General features: G+C 38.9%; 3 protein-coding genes across 8 annotated transcripts in view; 2 read left to right on the forward strand and 1 right to left on the reverse strand.

Moving 5' to 3' along the window:
- The window catches only part of nav1b (neuron navigator 1b), a 71,059-nt gene extending 64,336 nt beyond the window's left edge, over positions 1 to 6,723 (reverse strand). For 2 of the 6 annotated variants that reach the window (XM_076884272.1, XM_004547548.3), the window contains exon 1: positions 4,103 to 4,498. The gene's annotated coding sequence lies outside the window, so the exon portion shown is untranslated. Of the gene's footprint in view, positions 1 to 4,102; positions 4,500 to 6,611 lie in introns of those variants that run through there. The other 4 variants (XM_076884269.1, XM_076884270.1, XM_076884273.1 and 1 more) reach the window with 4 other exon arrangements.
- Positions 6,724 to 9,077: 2,354 nt separating this feature from the next.
- csrp1b (cysteine and glycine-rich protein 1b) lies at positions 9,078 to 13,652 on the forward strand. The gene is made up of 6 exons (XM_004547554.6): positions 9,078 to 9,201; positions 10,059 to 10,168; positions 10,619 to 10,787; positions 11,052 to 11,181; positions 11,275 to 11,368; positions 12,186 to 13,652. The coding sequence occupies exons 2-6, from the start codon at positions 10,060 to 10,062 to the stop codon at positions 12,260 to 12,262; spliced, it is 579 nt and encodes a 192-aa protein (XP_004547611.1). The 5' UTR covers positions 9,078 to 9,201; position 10,059; the 3' UTR covers positions 12,263 to 13,652.
- A 4,388-nt stretch (positions 13,653 to 18,040) lies between these two features.
- On the forward strand, positions 18,041 to 19,444 carry tnni1b (troponin I type 1b (skeletal, slow)). Its single transcript, XM_004547555.4, has 5 exons — positions 18,041 to 18,146; positions 18,237 to 18,368; positions 18,500 to 18,589; positions 18,760 to 18,936; positions 19,146 to 19,444. The coding sequence occupies exons 1-5, from the start codon at positions 18,138 to 18,140 to the stop codon at positions 19,248 to 19,250; spliced, it is 513 nt and encodes a 170-aa protein (XP_004547612.2). The 5' UTR covers positions 18,041 to 18,137; the 3' UTR covers positions 19,251 to 19,444.
- Positions 19,445 to 20,155: the final 711 nt, after the last annotated feature.

Here is a 20,155-nt window from a genome sequence, read left to right on the forward strand (position 1 = left end):
GTTCAGCTGTGAAATCCCTTAAGCGCACTAAAACAACCTGCTGCTGTAGTTATGCAGCTGTTATGCAACTGACACGGTTGTTTGAGGTGAACAGAAACTCCTATAGAAAAATGAAAACGTTTGCCCTGCATGCTGCAGCACCGTGATGAGTCTAAGTGTGGGCAGTTGTCTGTGATGGTTCAACAGCCTTGTGAACTGGGTTATTAGAACAGGTAGGAGGGGAAATGTGGATCAAAAATATACTTTAATCATGGACCAAAATCCAGCAACACCCAAAATAGAAACAGTGATTCAGATCATGCATAAGAAAGTAAGACATGATTTGTTACTTTCATCTTCCAGGCTGCCTGAGGTTAAAAGATTTACAAGTTTCTTTTCTTTATCCACATTCTGCTGAAACTATATGATTGATGACTGACTGACTACACTGAACTAACTTACACCATACCATGTACAATAAAGCAGATAGTTTGCCAGTGACAGTCTTTAGTTTGCAGACATTTATTTTACATGGTCAAACTCAGAATCACCAAAGTCCTTCTTTCACTTGCCACAGTCAAAGTCACATCTGATATGACCGACTGAGCATCTGCTCATGCCATTCCCGAAAGCTGTCACCACAATCAGCTTGTCACAATAGCCAGCAGTAAAATGAAAGGCAGAGTAAAGCCAGGGCTTTCTTTTCCTTTCTCTTGACACAAACTTGAAAATTGTACCGTACGACAAGGTGCTTCACTATGATACATGTATGGTAGTTGTCATTCATTTAAGAATTCGCTTAACTACAACACACCTTTAGCCAGAAAGGAATAAACTGCTTACAACAGTTTACAAAGTTGCAGTGAAAACTGTGTACGTTAACACTGGTGAACAAAAACTCATGGAAATTTTAACCCTCTTAATCTTGCAGTGTTATCAGTCCAGATTAAAACAAGGCTGAGCTTTCCTCCTAGTAGGGTCTTAACATAATCCTAGCTGAAGCCTGTCAAGTCAGCAAACTGACCTTTTCCACAAACAGCTAAGGTTTCCACGTGAAACACAAAAAAATAGTGAAACAGTTGTGCTTTTGTTATACAGTTCTCTCTTATAATGCATTGTCCCAGTGCTACTGCACATGTGGGGTTCAGAGTTTGTGTTCTTTTCCCAGAAACTGGTGATACTGTTTAACTTAAAACACAGTCCATTGCTTCAGCCACATACCTGCCAGCAAGAGACCTCCACAGCTGCCAGATGTTCAACACAGTTCACACATCCAGCAATGTGGCGTCCTGTGAATGCTTAATAAAGAATTTGAACCTCCCTAGGTTAATATGCATACTGTTTTCACTAACAGTACACCAAAAATGCTCTTCCATCAGAATCTGCTCAGCTGAGCAGATACTGATGGAAGAATAGGGGAAGAATGGGGGGCAACTGCGCTGAAATGTCAGCGTGCCTGCAACATGTCACTCAGCAGCTGACAACAGCGACATAAATTGTAACCAGAAGACTTAAAACTGAGGCGCTGCTCTTCCTGGAGGTTTTCTTAGTCAAAACAATCATTTGTTTATTTTTATATGTGTACACTTTAACAAAAAGCAATTAGAATGAGTCATGACATGCATTAATCTTTCCGCCACGCCATTTACATAAAAATGATCCAGAAAAACCGTATGTGAGTGCACAGCTCAGCCTGACATTGTCACTCAGAAGCAGCCCACGATTGCCATCTTTGGCATGCTTCCCCTGGCAGCCATCACTGACCCTGCATAAACAACATAAAGCTAGAACATGCACAAAATGGGAGAAGTCACCCCTTGTCATGTCTGAGCTCTGACAAAGGTTTATTCTGAACACCCATTATTATATAACAGCTTTATAGGGAACACATAAAATATGTATCAAGTTTTCCGAAGCCGGCATACGTGTCATTTTCGGTTAGCCAAGGTGGAACATGTCTGCTACTGGAGCGTGTCTGCGGACGAGATTTTCCAAACCACACACACACACACACACACACACACACACACACACACACACACACACACACACACACACACACACACACACACACACACACACACACACGCACAGGATTCAGGACGCTCTGAGACGTGGCATTTACAAGAAGGGAAAATAAATAAATAAATCTCCCTTTGAACATCATGGTCTCCAGCATTTGAAAACATCCCATCATAACGTCATTGTGCATGCGTGTGTTGTTACACCACAACTGTCGTTGTTATTGATGGTATTTGTAACTCAAAATGAGCTATTTTAGTGTTCAGTAGCTCACTGACCAGAATGCCTACACTGCTACTTCTTTTGACAGGATGATGAAAAGGAAACTACAAGGCATCTGCAAATGCAGCAGGTCTGAAAGTCTTGTACATGATGGGTACTCCCGGGAAGAGGCTAAAATATGCCCTTAGCTACATTTTATAAAAATCACCATAATAAATGTCTCACCAGAGACGACTGTTCGACTGTTTCTGTGTTGTGTCATGATAATCCAGCAACTCTGAAATTAGTTAAGTTCACGTTGCATACATGTTAGATCTGTTTTATTTAGAATGACATCACCCACCATTAGTGTTATAGTGTTATGCCAAGCCCCATGTATGGACTCCCTTTGTAGAATTGAATTACTTTATGGTTTGCACTGTATGCATTAGTGCATGCTCACGTTGAATGGCACTTCAGTTCTGTTTAGTACAGACCAGCATGTGTCTGCGGAAAAGCACTACCAAGTACCACATTGAAAGAAAAAAAAAAGTGCTGATAGAGCATGCTTTGTCAGATTTTTTTCTTGGTTTTTTTTATCCCTCTAAACATCACATTGATGTTACACAGATAGGCACATTCTTACCAGACAGCAGTTTGACTCCCAGTAATTTCAGGATTCATAATCCTCATCGTATTCTTGCCCAACTAATGTTATTCCCATAATGTTAGCAATCTAACACTTTACACTAAGATACTGAAGCTTACCTTCTAAACATCAGCATAGTGGAAGTGCCAGCATGCACACAGTACGTTAGCATGATGAGTGCAGCATGTAGCTTACACAACCACCTCACAGAGTCTCCAGGAATTTCTTTGTTTTCCACTGCATTGTGGAGGAGTTTTTCTATATCATTTGGGAAACCATTAAACATCTGAGAAGTTGTTTGTTTGCTTGTTTTTGTTTTAATCTGCCATTGAAACTGTAGCTGAGTTTTGGCCATTTGGAGATGAAAAGCTGTAAACAGTTATAAAGATATTTTCTTTCAGTTGGATTACTGGTCAATGAAAAGAACTCAATGAGCTCAGTGCAATAAACCCAATATTTGAATTTATATCAGCCTCTCAAAGAAATATCTTGAATTTTGGGCTGCTAAATACTCTGCTGAATCTAGGCCTATTGGCATTGAAGCAGCCATTAAAATCACACAACATATTAGCACACGGACTTGATAAAATGATATATTTCATCATTTTTTCCTCCTTAAAACTAAAACTCTTTAAATTTCAAAGGAAGTCTTGTCTTCCAGCACTGAAACAAGAGCTCATATTGATTCAGTCTTTGATGAGGACATCAAAAACCAAATCACGAATAATCACAGGCTACTGGAGCTCAGTGTAAACTTAGTAGATTAGCAGTGATATGGATGAGCCTGACGCAGAAGTAGCCTCCAGCACAAACAGTTATGAGTCAGCAGTATATCCCAGACATTTGCTAGGCATATGACTCCCTGTACAAGGCACGGACAATAAAAATCTTTGCAGGAATTAGTTGAGCTGTTTGACTGTGTCCTATTCCCCTCAGGCTCTTTTTCTTTTTTGTCATACACATGATAGAAATCTCTCCACAGGACACTGCTGTTAAAGGACTGTGTGTGCCGATTCCTCGCATGCTCAACAAATACTACATCAAAATGCACTTATGGTAGTAGAATCATTCAACTGAGATGTTTAGAGAGAACAGGAAATAAAAAGCTAGTATTAACGAAATGATTTCAAGTCCAGTTTAATTCAAAATAATTTAACAGGTAGCATATTTCTTGCTAGTCTATTTTTATTATAACGGATTATTAAACGGACATTGTTTTCTCTATTTATTAAGCAAGAAACCCAAACTTACCTATAATTGACGCTGACAAAACTTAATGAAATGCTAACAAGCTCAGAACATGTGGATGCTGAGTGATGAGCAATATCTCCAGACCTCCATCAGTCCATCCTCGTTGCAGCCCATGTGCTCAAAGTCCTGTGGAAGTCTACTGTCCGGTATGCAAATACCCAGAACACCAAAGAAGCAGCTTCCAGCTCTGAAGCATCTCAGCCTCTGTCCGATGCCTGGATCAAAGTGGGACTGCTCTCTTCCCGCTTGCATAACAATACTCTAGACACATCCTCAGCTGCTGCTGGTGCCTGTGGATGGGACTACTTAGCTACCAGGCAATCTCTCTCTGACTTGCAAATGGACCTGGCACCGTTCCAGTCCAAGTCTTTCTGAACAAAAGTGCTGAGCTTAAACTGGGTCATATACCTGGTGAAACACTCATAAAACAGCCTCATATTCTGCACTTAGTAATCTCTGGCGCTTTCTGTCACTGCATAGCTTGGCGGGTTGCGTATGCATCTTTTCTGCCTGGCGCTCAATGTCCTGAGTCACAGCTAGAGCCAGTGAACTGCACTAATTTGAATTGTCAATGCATGTTTGTAGTTGGCTGCCTACGGGGCACAGGCAGCACGACCCCTACTGAGAATCTGGGCCAAAGGAAGCCGGCTCAGAGGTGTCAGCTCAGGAAAAAAAAAGAATGACAGGAGGAGCGATGATATGGTGACAGCATGGGTTCACACATTTTTTTCCTCATAATATTTAAGGCTGGGATTACAAACTGTGACTAAGACACCCCTCTCTGTGTGGTACAACCAAATATTAGAAAGCGAGTCATATGATCAGCTTACAAGGTTGAATATGTGCAGGCTAAGGACATGTAGTGGAATATAACTAAAATTAACCTGTGCTGAAAGCAATGAAACTACACACTTCAAACGGGTGTGAAGACAGAGGGCAATGAGTGATTTGATGGTGGGGTACGCCATAATTCTCGCACATTTGAGAAAATTGCCTGCCCTTGAAGTTAAATCGCTCTGCAGGATGACTTAAGTTCACAAGGGGAGATTATAGACTGTGGCAGTTTAGAAATTAGACCCCTATGTCCTCTGTGTCTGAGTCTTAAACAGGAGATAAGTGAGGATTACAGTCAAAGATGTGCACTGGCTGGACGCAGAAATTTTCAGAAAACTGTAATTAATCCTCACGCTGCACAGATACTCCACACGTTTGCTGTCTGACCTTGAGAGATGCAAATTACTATCTACATTATAAGATCCCTCGCACAGGGCTGAACATAGTCACAGCTTAATTAAAGGTGGCAAGATAAACAATCAGTAGTATTACAAGCAGGTACAAACATCTCAAGTGAACTGCAATGATAAAAAAAAGTCCTTCATCGTCTTATTAACTGTGCACTTCACACTCTGATGCTTGCATGTGCTGCGTCAGATAATAAGCCTTGTCACCTTTTGCATCAGCACACAGCACATATAACACAGACAGAAAAACGGGTGTGTCTCAAACATAAGCTCTGCCCATATGTGACCTCTGCTGGCTAATTCGTGTAGCTACATCTCTACGCCTCTCATTATGGCCACAGTGCGTGCTGCAAAGCAGGACTTTGCAATGGATTCAGTAAAACATCAAACTGCTGCTCCCTGAATCAGAGAGAATTGTTCAGTGCTGAAATCCTGCCAAAAATCCCTCTAAACACAATTATCTCATTCCCACCCCACCCTAAATGCATCCAAGGTTTTTGCTGAACAAATCACGGTTATATTTTTCCATCCTAATCTGCTCTAATGACATTAGACAAAACATTGCAAACACTTTTGGTTACTTGTGTTTGAAAAGCTATTTTTGCTTTCTCACACAAAATAATAGAGATTCAGAATGGAGGGAGAACAGGTTTACTGCTAAAAAGTTCAAATTCAATACACTTTTCAATGTGCCGAAAAGGGCGCCTAGTGCAACCAATGACTTGTGCATCAGTCTGATCCTTAAATGCAATATTTAAGGAAGTTAATCAGAAAATTACTAAACAATATTGTTTATTATTTCCTTTTCTTTTTTTAATGTCTTTTTCCTTTTTCTCTGTTTGATTAAATGGTGTGGAAAAGGTCAGCAAAAAGTAAAAACTTGCCATAAAAATTTATAAAGGTGAAGGTAACATATTAAAGCGCTTGTTTAAACTAAAGATATAAGGTGAAATAAAACCAGAAAGTACTCTCATTAGAGAAGCTCAGCTGTGTAAATTTGGGGCATTTTGCTTCTAAAATGACAGATTACTTTTATAGATTCCTCAACTAAACAGTTTAATCTTAAGTAGTGAAATGAAAACAAACACAAAAACAACCAGTGAAAAATTGGAAAAAATTAGGCTACATGAAGTTGTTTTGGCAGAAGTAACACATGACAACATGAACCAAACTATGAATATCAATCAGTTGAATACGAAACACTGCTGTGTATCCAGCCAAACACACCAACACAACACAAACACATTCTCAGTGTGAAGTCAGCTCACCTCTTCCTCCTCACCTGATAACTGGCAAAGCTTCTCCAAGAAATGTTGCCAAAAGCAAGATCATTAGCAAAGAAGTGCTGGATTTAAGTCAGGTGTTTTGTTTTGTTTTTAAAATAGGACCAAATTCCTCCATGAGACTTCAAGAGCAATCACTGCTCCTCCACACACTGATGGATGGACCACAGCCCAGCTCCGTCACTGCCTCTTATCATGCTTTCCCTCTCAGTCTGTGCTCTTCCTCTGGATTAATCCATTGAGTAGCTGTCACTCCACCCCTCTCTTCCTCTTGTTTCCCTCTCTGTCATGAGCCTAATCACATGTACACATACTCTACAACTAGCCAAGGCGGATGTCCACAGAGCAGAAACAGAGGGCTAGTGTTAGCCAATGGCAGGCTATAAATAGGCTTCTTGAGTTCATCATTGTCTCTTCGTATGATGGTGAAGAGCCTGGAGGGCTTAGAGGGAGGGAGAAAGGCACAGCATCACTATCTGCTGGCTTTTACTTCTCTCCTTGCATCGGCTGTAATCTCCATATCGGTTTCACTTCTCCTTATCTGTCTCTTTCATAGGGAGATATCTGAACCTAGCATCAATCATGTTTACAAATAAACGAATGAATGAAAAATAATCCAAAATACAAGAAACTGTGACTCTGTGTTATGATTTACTGAACAGTGGGATGATTTATATCATACCATGCATCAATCTCTTCCGTCTGAAAGGTCATGCGTGCATTTTTTTTTTTTCCACCAAGAAGGGGAATGCCTTCTACAATTGTTGAATGTCATAGTGCACAAGATCAGCAGCAAAATGTCGGCAATTGTTCTTAAAGCAGAAGCAGGTAAATGCACATGTCACAATAAGCAAAGCTGCTAGTCTGCCTTAATAGACGTACAGACATGTTTAGCTTCAGTTCTTTTTCACATAATGTCTGTTGCTTTTATGAAATTTTATATTTCAACAAACAACAAACTGTAAGCGTTATTATTGTGGGAGCATTTAGGAACCACAGCAAAGTGGGGATTCCAAGTTCTGAGACGCATAGTGCATAAAAGTCTCCAACGCTCTGCTGACTCAACAGCAGAATTCTAAACCTCCTCTGGCATTAACATCAGCACAAAAACTGTGCACCAGTAGCTTCATGGCCAAGGAGCTCCTGTAGGTGTAATGTGTCAGTGGCCCAGTACTTTTGTCCATATAGTGTACATGTGAACTAAATGCAACTCGAGAGAAATATCTAAACTACTGCCCACAAAGTTGCATCAATCACTTAAACTCAATGATGTCTTTGAAGAAATTACTGAAGGAAAACGAACGTTGCATCTCTTTAGTAAAACACCTTGTAAGGAAACAGTACAAACCTTATCCTTTATTCATGCTTATCTGAAAGAAGGAATGTGTGCAAGCACTACAAAAACTGGGATGTGCACATTTCCCATTTAAACAAACACAAATGACTTTCTCCCTGAAGAATAATAGTAATGCTCTCATCTAAAGTCAGAACCAAAACAATTAAAGCTGCTCTCAGCTACAACATGGCAGACAAATGGATTTCATTTTTTTTATTTAAAAAAAAAAAAAAAAAAAAAAGGTTCATAAATATTTCTAATGGGTTTCTTTATTCCTGCCAAATCACACAGCTAAATGAAAAGTTCTGCTGCTCTTTTGTGCCATTTAATTGTTGGTTTCTCTAGTGCAATCTTACTTCTATGGTTACAAAGAAGGTAAACCTAAAACATATTTTTTGTCACTGGGACTTGTGGAGGATGTACTTTATATCTTGCTTAGTTTTCTCAGAATTTTATTCAGTCTTTTTATATTCTAATGATTTTCTTTGCTTATGTAACGTACTTCGAAATACATTGTTTGAAAAATAAAAGCATTTCCATTGCCCTGCCTTTCTTCCTCTTGTTCTTCTTTCAGGTGCTCCCTTTAGGGGTCAACAACAGCTCATCTGCTTCCATCTCACTCTATCCTCAGGACCATCTTCTGTCACACCACCCCTCTGCATTTCCTCCATCACCACATTCATCCTTCTATGAGGTCTTAATCATTCTCTCTTGCCTGGCAGCTCCATATTCAACATCCTTTACCCATAATACCTACTATTCCTCCTCTGCACATGTGCAAACAATATAAGCCCCGTCTCTCTGTTGCTTTGACCATGTGTGTGTGTGTTTAAAAATAAGTCATTAAATGATGTTTATCTAATATTTACATCAGTTTTCAATTCTCAAAGCTCTCAAAATTCAACCTTTTACCTCTTCTTACCACTTGGGACAACGAGTGTGCAAACTTACAAGTTGCAGACATTTAGTAATTTGATTCAAGAACACAATATAAAACACATGCCACGACAGTGAATCTTCATTCCTTCTCTCTCCCATCTCTCGATAACTACTCATTATCTTCCTCCTCCTCTTCCTCCCTGCATCTCTCTCCCTCCGTGTCTTTTTGTCACAGCTCCTCCCTCACTTCAACATGGGCCTCCCTCTGTTTCTCTGCTAACAAGTGTCTCTTCTCAGCTCAGCTGTCTCACTGTTTCATCAAACACCCACTGAGAGGAGCGTCGCTTTGACTTGTTACGGGTAAGATAAATCTGAATAATTTTTTATATCTCAGCACTTAATCATACAATTTCACGCTGCAGCACAAATTTGTCTTTACTTTGTGCAAGCAATAAATGCACGATGGAAGTTTTACTTGAAATTGAAATGTTTGGGGGTTTTTTGTTTTTGTTTTTTTAAATTGGGAGTAAATATAATAACGTAAAAGAAGCACTGTAGACATACAATTTAGAAATAGTCAAGAGGCTTTTCCTGAGCATCAGTAGCACTGGCATCCAATAAGAAATAACTGCTGTTTAATATCTAAAAATACCTTCAAACAAACTTTCATTTTTTGAGACAATTTTATGTGTGATTAGAAATAATTAACTATACATAAAAAAAAACAATGTTGGATCATCAAAAGTTGTTAACAATGCTGTTGTGACTACAAAACAAATTAAAAGTAGATTATTTGATTTCTCTGTGTATGATAGCACGAGCCAGGCATATCTGAAATGTCACATAGTGTGTTTGCCATTAAAATGCTTTGAATTTTTGAAACCCAGAGCGATATTGATGTGGTGTTTATACAGAGCCTCACGTCATTTTATCTGAGTAAGCTGGTTTAGTGCTATCTAAAAAATGCAAGATACTTTGCATTTTACAATAAGGTCTGAACAGCCCTTCTGTTATCCACTCAACCCAGCAGGCTTAAACTGGAAAACAGAAGAAAGAGCAATATATCAGAGAAAACTGGTGCTTCTCCTTTTATAGGAATTGTTGTATCTAGCCTCAAGTGCTGCAGAAGGCCTCTGTCTACTGACCAAGAATGATCTGAACATTATATATACAATGGATGAGAAATATACATAAGCAGCTCTCCTGTGTGTTTGCAGAATGCCTTTAGGGGGAGGAAATAAGTGTGGCTGCTGCCAGAAACCTGTCTACTTTGCTGAGGAAGTGCAGTGTGAGGGAAAGAGCTGGCATAAATCCTGTTTTCTGTGCAGTAAGTATTGAGAACTTAAGGTAATCCGAATCATTTGATCAACAACTTCTTTAAATCATAAGAAGTGCCCGGCGGGAATGCAGAGTATTTGGCATCACAGGAGTAAAGTGAGCATCCACAGCTTTTCACTAAGACATCTCAGTCCTTATTTGGATCCACTGCAAACATGTGACAAATACTTGGGCTTCCTTTTATGGCGAAGGAAGGTACACACACTCAGTCTCAAACACTGAGCAGTATTTATCTGAGACTGCCACTGTGGTGTACACCATTCCCTTCTGTCACACAGACTTTGTGGGTATGCCACAGCTAAACATCTGTTTTTAAAAAAAATGGCGGCTTGTGGTGGGTGACTGCTTTTGAAAGATAAGCTCGTGCTGTAGATGCTTGAGAACTAACGAAAGAAAACTATGTGTATATTTGTTTTTCTCCCTTTATCTCTGTTTTAAGTGGTGTGTAAGAAAAACTTGGACAGCACAACTGTGGCTGTTCATGTGGATGAGATCTACTGCAAATCCTGCTATGGCAAGAAATATGGGCCAAAAGGCTATGGCTACGGAGGTGGAGCTGGCACGCTGAGTATGGATACAGGAGAGGGTCTTGGAATCAAGCCTGAAGTGTGAGAAAAACAACTTCCTCCTTTCTTTAACTGCTGAAACATTCAGATATATAACAAAGAACTCTATAATCAAAACAAAGACTAATATTTTATGTATGTTTGATTTACCACATGATATAATAAAACACACCAAACCTCTTCAGGTTCTGTATTTAAAGCTTAAATGACAGATGAGTACGAGGAAAGAAATACATTGATTTTTTTTTTTTTTCTTAATTCCATATGAAAAGCTTTCCCCCCCCCCTCTTTCTCTTCTAATGGCAGGCAAGCTCCTCATCGCCCCACAAATAACCCCAACTCCTCCAAGTTTGCCCAGAAAGCAGGAGGCTCAGATGTGTGTCCACGCTGTGGGAAAACAGTGTATGCAGCAGAGAAGGTTATTGGGGGAGGCAATGTAAGAAAGAGAAAAGCTGCAGTCTCAATGTGCAGTCTTGTTTCAAAATAAAAGTAGATGACGATTTAAAACATTTCTTCCATGTCTCTTCAGTCATGGCATAAGAGCTGTTTTCGCTGTGCCAAATGTGGAAAAGGACTGGAGTCCACAACCCTTGCTGATAGAGATGGGGAGATCTACTGTAAAGGTTTGTGTATAAAAGTATTATCTAAAAGACAAAAATATCCCCGGGTTCAAACTGATTAAATATAGAAAATGCCATTTTTTCTTGTGTAATAAGTGTATAGTACATTTATATTATATTACCATATTTTAATTACCAAATAAAGACATAAACTGACATGTCCGTTTATAACTGACAAAATAATAAAGCATATTAAACACTTCCCATCTGTCTGTTCAAAGTCACTCAACTGAGTAAAAAGACAAAATAACATTGAAAATCACTATGATATCTCTGGTATGTTTGAGTTGAACTGCATGTCCACTGCCAAATTACTTGAGACAGATGCCCAAATGGCAGCAGCTCTGACACATTGACCAAGATTTCATTAAATTTATGCATTCATTTTTTTTAATTAACACCAAGTCTAATGACAGGCCTAATTGATTTTACGACTGTAAGGCCAATCCAATATTCAATGATCAATGAGGCCAATCCAACACTTTGTGCGATATTCATTAATAACAGGAACATTTCAGTAGACAATTAAGAATATGTTTTCCCACACATTCCTTCCGTCTTCCATCAGAAAGCACTAACACGTTTATGCATTGCAAAATGGTCCACTATAGGCCTTTCTCAGTTCTAAAAAAAACTTCTAAGTGCATTCGTAGTAAACCCTTGACAAACAGCAATAAAATTATAATTTCCCAGTATATAGTTAATATTTTATATGCTTAAATGTTGATATCCTTATCAAGCTCATAATTCCAGCATTAGTTCTATATTCTATATACAAATTATGCACAGGATTTCTCATTCATTTTAATTTCCTTTACAGGTTGCTATGCAAAGAACTTTGGTCCAAAGGGTTTTGGCTTTGGTCAGGGTGCAGGCGCTCTTGCTCATTCCCAGTAAAGCCTGAAGCCTTAGCTCACCTGGGACTGACATCTGGTGGGCTCCGATATCACAGCTTCTGGGATCTCTCAGTCAACATGAAGCTTATTTCACTTTGCCCTTTCACTTTAGCTACAGGCAATGAAAAATGAAAGAAGCACACATCAGCAGCTCTTTGAAAATATTCACCAAGCAAAGTCTGCTCCTTACTTGATGTTGCATTAGACTCCAGTGTATACAACCCCAAGTCCAAAAAAAGTTGGGATGTGTACGTGTTATAAATAAAGATGGACAGAAGTGATTTGCAAATCTCATAAATCTATATTTTATTCACAATGGAACACAGAAAAGGCATTACATGCTTAAAATGAGGTATTTTACTTTTTCATTTTGAATTTGCTGGCAGCAGCATCGTTCAAATAATTTGGGATCACGACAGCAAAGGAAGTGCAAACGTAAGACTAAAAAACACAAAGCAGTAGGAACAGAAATTCAACAATCTGGAAAACACTGCATCCACAAATTGATGATCAGCATTCTGAAATTTTACCAGAAAGTAATATACCATCATCAAAAGATTGAGAGAATCTGAAGAAATCTGTGTCCAAGGGACAAAAATGAAAATCAGTACTGGAATCATGTGATCATCAGTAAACTCATCGGGACGACATTAAAAACATAACGGTCATAGATATTGCCTGCATGTACTCAGGAACACCTCTAGAAACCATCGTCTCTCAACACAGTTCACTGTGTCATCCACAAATGCAGGTTAAACCTCTATTATCCAAAGAAGTGCAAATACAGAGGTTACAGAAACAAGTTCCAGACTTGTATGGACCGTTAAAGGAAGACGAGTTGGTACACCGTGGTAAACACGGCCCTGTCACAACTTGCTTGGGACAAGGCTGTGACATGTTTTTGCTGTCAGATTCAAAATGACCACATTTTATTTTAAATTTGTACATTTTCTCAGTTTACACATTTGCTATGTTTTTTATTTTCTGTTGTGAATAAAATGTGAGTTTGAGATTTGCAAATCATTGCATTCTATTTACCTGATTACATTTGCTACATTGACATAAGTGTAGCAAACACATCTACAAATGTTACACTGACATCTAATTCGTGTGCACTCACTGAGTAGTTAACAATTTGGCTTAAACAGCACTAGAACATGTACACAAAAGCAACTTGGCTTATCGAGTGCTAAATTTAAATAACATCTAAAAATAATAGACAACAAGAACAAAAGAAGAAATTATACACTGACAACTGTGAGAAAACAGTCTTAAATCATGCCTCAGTTACATTGGTGCTGAAGCTTTTCTTACTGCCGAATGTTATAATTAATATCTTAAGAAAGGCATTTCTTGCTCTAACACAAAATAAATTTAATGGCAAAAGCAAACAGTAAGTTTGAAAGTTTTCCTTACTTGTCGTAGTGCAAAGTTTTTCATTGTTGTTTTTTTATCTGCTACTCAGATCTGATTAAATCAGCATGCATGTTTATGTGATCTCAAGTGTGCTTGACAATCTTTCTAAATGATTATCTAACTTAACAACATGCCAGTTGTTGTGGTGAACAACAGAGCCATAGTATTCAGCCCCATCTCTGGCTGCACCGAGGAGTTGGCACACTGGCCAAAGCGCTATGCAGCTGTGGTGGTGGTATTTGTACCACCACCACAGATGTGCGAGTCACATCGGCAACAAAACTACAGCAGAAAGTCACGCAAACATCAAGTGTTACAGGGAAAAGCGCAACTCTTTCATTTTGTTGATATGCTTACATAAATATGCACTAGTCACCAGAATGTTATGGCTAATATTGTGTAGGCGATCCAGTTGCAGCTGAGGGTTTCCTGTGGTGTCTGCTATGGACTGAACTTATTCTCTCCTTCATTCTTTCTTGGCAGTCTGGTGGCAGTTGCAGTCCTGTTTCTTAAAACCAGTGTTTTGTTGTGTGTTGTTTGGGAGTGCCATTGCTGTAGGGATTTGTGCCATTTTGGAACAATGTTTATGTGGGTGGTAACATACAGATAAGAGTCAGTACTCAAGCTTTTTGAATCGACAGCATTATCAATCACACATCCCTCGTCTGTGATTTTAATGGTGCAGCAGTTTGTGTTAAATAGGAAAACCCCACAGATCGCCAGTTTCTGTAGAAAGCAACAGAGTAGCACTCCATCACAATAAGATGCATTTTTCAATTATCAATAGGTCCATCTTTAAATTTCTCCATATATTGACGTAATGTTGGTGTACTTGTTATACACTACCATATCACATTAAAAATCCAAGAGCAAAGAAGGGAATATGCCATCATGTGACCACTCAGTGACAGGGCACTCAGTTCTATGTCATATCAGACTTTACAGAACAAGTACTGGCAGTTTATCCACATACACAGTAATAAAACCTGAATCATTCGGTTGACATTTTAAAGTTTTTTGTCTTAGAAAAAAACAAACAAAAAAACAAACAAAAAAAAAAAACAACCCAGAAAACACCCAGAGACTAGTGCAATGTACACCACATAATCCCTTTTCATCTGTATTTATCCTTCCTGCTTCCTGGAAACAGTGCTACAAACACTCACAGGACTGCCGATTCTGCCATATATGCTGTGGAATCAGAATCAGCTGCCATGAGCTAGGAGGGCAACTCAAATCAGATGCAGGGATTGAGTCCTGACTTAGTGAGAGCAAAAGATTATTTCCTGCATAGTCCATTTCACATCCTTGCTTCAAAAATAATAAATAAATAATAATAAGACACAGCTTGAATTATAACTGAAAGAGTACAAACACATTGTACTCTTGCTATAGTTTTGAAAAACTAAATGTTTTCCCAGCTTTCAGTCATCACTGGGTGACAGGCCTGGGCTGTCCCAAGTCCCAGTCTTGCCTTTTGATCTGCCCCTTTATAAAAGCAACACATCAAACAAATACAACCATCAATTTAAGAGTCTTCTGATTAAAGATGACTGTTTGTGTCCCATACTTGACAGAGCTTCAACATAGTTACTTTGTCAAATAACTGTTTGTGTTCCAGCAGTCAGGATGTCCACTGGACAGGCGCGTAGCCATTTGACTGACTATACTGCAAACTCATGGCAACCACCCTCTATCCTTTCTGGCTGCTGCAGTTTCTGATATTGACAGCATATATGGAAACAATATAGTGCCCCACTTCTGGTCACATGCGACCAACAGGTGGTGCCCGTTATCCAGCAGATCTAGGCTTTAGCAAATTTACAGCCACATGTTTTAGGCTCTGTGGATGGTTATATCCGGCTCTCTGTGTGAACTCTAGATCAAAGCTGCTGTATCAAATTAGGACTTAGTCATGTACATAATAGCCTAACAGACTTTCAAACTGGACTTTCATGTTTGTTGTACTAAGTGGAGAGTATGTCGGTAACACAAACATCGCCCAGACACAAATAATTTCATGGATTACTTTAAGGACTTACTGTCCTTGTGAGTGTGAACTGAGCAAACAAATGTGTGTTCACAAAGACAGCCATATTCATCTGTGTTTTTATTTTGCTTGGAGCACACAAACCCCCAAATGCAAAGCATGCACACAATTGCAGACCGAGACCCAGTATCAAAGAGTGGCAGCATCACACGGTGTTGCAATTTGTCTATGTTTAGTTGTGAGGCCGTGGCCAAATGAACACTGGAAACTGCATTCCTGTCTTAAAACCAAGGGCTTAATGTTGTCTGCAGCCATTATCCTAATCAGACCAATGGGGCCCTTCAGTCTCAAAGGGGACATGGCAAGTCTCCAGTATCTCTTTCAACAGCCACAGAAAACCTCAGAAAATCATCTGTACTAACAAGACAGACTGTAGGCTGCTTTATAGTTGATTTAACTGAGGTGATGAGGAGGTATACACAAAACTCTGACCAAATATCAGAAGAAAACAATAACTGATCCCGCCTAGAATTTTAAATAATTTACTTTTGTAAAAACAGACTAAAGATGAAAAATTTATTCAGAATGATGTTGTTTATGCCACTTTGCCACACATTAAAGTTCACACATATTATTATGAAGAATAGAAAAGCGGTGATCTGTCAACACAACACAAGCAGCACAGGCACGATTATCTTGAGACCACCCCCTCTTATGGTGTGTGTGTGTTTTTCTATTTAAGTCTTATTGTGATAGAGAGGAGGGCCAAAAGGGAGCTGGAGATAAATGTTTCACTGTTCTTCTCTCCATCACTTCGTCTTTGTCTGCATCCACAACATCAGCAAAGAAAGGTAATGGCATAGTCTTCCTGCTACACAGAATACTAGCCAGTGTAGTTTTCCCTGTTCTTTTTCACTTTGTAATATATTAATTTTCAATATATAATTTTATTACCAATATATAAACTGCTGGTATTTAAGAAAAGATCAAATAATATTTTTTTTCCAGATAATACTTTGGTCTATTTCAGCAAATAGCAAAAAGTAATAATAATTTAAAAAAACAAAAAAACAAAACAAAACGACATGTATTACAGGTTACCTGAACCGAAGGTGACAACTCCTTTTTTTGGTTGAGTTTGATCAGTAGTCTGACATTCAAAGATTTAAAGTTCAATTACCTACAGGAAGAAAAGCAAATCATGATAGTTCTTTTCTTGTGCAAGAATTTAAAATTGTTTTTCATAAACCATAAAAATAACAAATATGTCAAACAGTAAATAACCTGAATAGCAGGAAATGTATTGCTCTTTTTAAAGCATTACAACAAAGCACTCCCAGTTGTTGATCTGCTAACACTGTTCAGTAGCTCAATAGAAACCTGTAATCCGCAACTAGATTCAGTTCACTCCCTTAAGCAAGAAAAGGCCAAACTGCTTACTTCAAGACAATAAATTATGAAGGGTGTCTGCTTGTTTTGTCTAATGTGGCTATAAGCTAAATATCTGCATGGCTATAAATTAAAACAACAAAGTACTGTAACACAATATGTTACACCATCGATGGAGAAAAAAAGAATATATGTGTCATATAACTTGGTGAACATCAGTCATGCAGTTTAAGTCTGGGATGTTCTAAGATTTATAGAGCCAGTCTATATTTGTGTCTTGATGCTACAAAGCAGTGAGGGGGAAAGTGGGAAATAAATGCTATCAGGAGTGGCTGCCATGTCGAGGGCCTGGCATGCTTTTCCATGTCTGCCATCACTTCCCTTTCATTGTTATCAGCACTGAGAGGCAACTAGATGATTTTATCCAGGAGGCTCAATGAGCACAAAGTAACAATGTCTGATAAATTTAATAAAATAAAAAAAACATTGCTAGATAAAGTAAAGTTTTGTCATCCGTTATCAATTTCATGAATAACCGACCTCACTTGTCGTAAAGAATCTGGTATAACAGGCCTTGGGATATCTCTAATGTATACTTTACCAGTAAGTCTTTTAACACTATACCATTGACTCACCCATTGTGTCTTTCAGTGGTTCCCACTGTCAAGCACTTCAAAAACAAAAGGTTTTATTTTTGTCTTCCAGGGGGAATTGAATAGTCAAGATGCCTGAGAAAGCGTAAGTATATTGAGTTTCTATTATTATTTTAATTGCCGATTGAGAGGATCATTTACAAACAGTAAATAGAATTTCCGTAGAAATATAATTTAAACATGGCAGGAGCAGTCAAGAATTACAATGAATTGAATTTCCTGTCATCAATAATAAAGCACTAATGTTGGCCTTCTGTTTCAACCAACAGACCAGAGGTAAGACTGAACTAAATATATTTACACTTACTAATGCTTCAAAAACAGCCACTTCAATCAGCATTACTGTAGACTAATAAAATGCCACAATATGATTAAAGAAACTGTGCTTTTTGCAGAGGAAATCTAAAATCTCAGCCTCTCGCAAGCTCATGCTGAAGGTGAGTAATCTGCAGCATTTGGCACACAATAATATCTCACTCAGAAGGATCGATCAAATAATTACATTTACTTGGTGTATCGTGTTTCAGAGCTTGATGGTAGCCAAGGCCAAGGAGGAACTGGAGCAGGAGATTGTAGAAAAAGACGAGCAAAAGGCAAAGTTTCTGGAGGAAAAAGCTCCTCCAATACGGACCGGTGGCCTCTCCTTAGCAGAGCTACGGGTACCATTTAACATTCATCATCATTTTGTTGCCACCCACAGACTAAAGTTACGTGTGGTTACAGAAATTACACTGTCAAGAACTCAGCTATTCATCTCAGGACATTACGGGGAAATGATCTAACTTTGCAGATATTATGTGAGGAGCTGCATACCAGAATAGATGTGGTGGACGAGGAGCGCTATGATATTGAAGCCAAGGTCTTGCATAACACCAGAGAGGTAAAAAACACAACTGTAGCAAAACTAAAATAAAAAATAAAAAAAAAAAACTAAAATAAATGTATATATCAACATCAAATAGATACATATATATCTGTATGTCACTTTATAATATCTTATTTTGGCTTCAGATAAAAGGTAAGGGGTTTATGTCAAATTATCACCTCTAGATCAAAGACCTGAACATCAAGGTATTGGACTTGCGAGGGAAGTTCAAGAGACCTAACCTGAGAAGGGTGAGGGTCTCTGCTGATGCCATCCTGCGCTCCCTACTGGGCTCTAAACACAAGGTCTCTTTGGATCTGCGAGCTAACCTAAAATCCGTCAAAAAGGAGGACACAGAAAAGGTGAAGTCATGAGAAAGAAAAGTAAAATATACAGACACAGCTACTGACAGGAGATGCTTTGGGCAAAAAAAAGAAATTAATACAGATAATCATTTACTCCCCTTGTGCACAAGATGTGCACATCAGGTCTTCTGCTGATGTTCTCGCCAAGTATGAGTGGCAAACTGTGAAAAATCATATCTCTCATATGTATTCTGTGTGTGCTGCAGGAGAAGACAGTGGAGGTGAGTGACTGGAGGAAGAATGTGGAGGCCATGTCAGGCATGGAGGGCCGCAAGAAAATGTTTGATGCTGCAAAAGGCCAAAACCAGTAAAACAGCTGGCGAACAAACAGCTGGCTAACAAACAGTTGGGTAACAAACAGCTGGCTTTCATCTAATCACCATCACTTGCATACCAAAGATTTCTGAGCACAAAGCATAAGGGATGCTTGGTGACTTCACATATTCAAGTCGTTTAAATACTCAGTATCTTTCCTCAACACTGAAATAAACAGCATCTCTATTCTCATCGTCCCTGAGTCATCTTGTTTTGAAGAAGTGTTCAGTGATTTCTCTGTTTCTTGTTTATTTGTGTAAGACACAGAAGCATATCCTTTGTAATAAAATAGCTTAAATAAAACTTTACTTCAAAAGCACACAGATTCAGTTCTGTACAGCTGCACACGCGAAACAAAATTACCTGCCAAGAGATAAACGTGCTCAACAGTACAGCAACTGGAAATTTGCAGGCTAAGGAAGCATACAAAGTGCACATACTTACTGTAAGTTTGGTAAGTGAACCAGCAAAGACTAAAACCCTGCGGGAAGAATCAGTCTGCCATGAAGACTCCAGGACAGGAAACTCCAGTTTTAGCTCACTCGAGGATGAGAAACAGAGAAGAATCACAGAAGCAATGGAAAAACACCACTGTCTTAAAAACGCATCTGTCCAACATGACTGGACTTTTTGTGGACGATGAAAACGCCACACGAACCTGGTACTGGAGCTAAACACTGGGCTGGGGACCAGTAGTTTAAATAGACCGCGTCATTGCAGTCTGCGCATGCTCCGTGTAGCCAAAAAAAAAGAAGAAAAAAAGAAAACCACCGCCGTTTATTGAGCAGTGAATTTTGCACATGTCCCTGCATAGGTCAATAGACTAGACACCACGTTGTCATTTGCCGACACTAGCCAAGTGTGCTTGTAAGTTCTGGGACCACACCCATCTCTGAAAATA

This window comes from Maylandia zebra, linkage group LG5, assembly GCF_041146795.1.
Source record: "Maylandia zebra isolate NMK-2024a linkage group LG5, Mzebra_GT3a, whole genome shotgun sequence".
Classification (NCBI taxonomy): domain Eukaryota; kingdom Metazoa; phylum Chordata; class Actinopteri; order Cichliformes; family Cichlidae; genus Maylandia; species Maylandia zebra.

Bases quoted from the DNA above. Each gene is read 5' to 3' on its own strand.
- csrp1b (XM_004547554.6), top strand. From the start codon at position 10,060: ATGCCTTTAGGGGGAGGAAATAAGTGTGGCTGCTGCCAGAAACCTGTC. The intron at 10,788-11,051 runs GTGAGAAAAACA...TTCTAATGGCAG, and splicing joins CTTGGAATCAAGCCTGAAGT to GCAAGCTCCTCATCGCCCCA. The intron at 11,369-12,185 runs GTTTGTGTATAA...TTTCCTTTACAG, and splicing joins TGGGGAGATCTACTGTAAAG to GTTGCTATGCAAAGAACTTT.
- tnni1b (XM_004547555.4), top strand. The intron at 18,590-18,759 runs GTAAAAAACACA...TATCACCTCTAG, and splicing joins TCTTGCATAACACCAGAGAG to ATCAAAGACCTGAACATCAA. The intron at 18,937-19,145 runs GTGAAGTCATGA...TGTGTGCTGCAG, and splicing joins AAAAGGAGGACACAGAAAAG to GAGAAGACAGTGGAGGTGAG.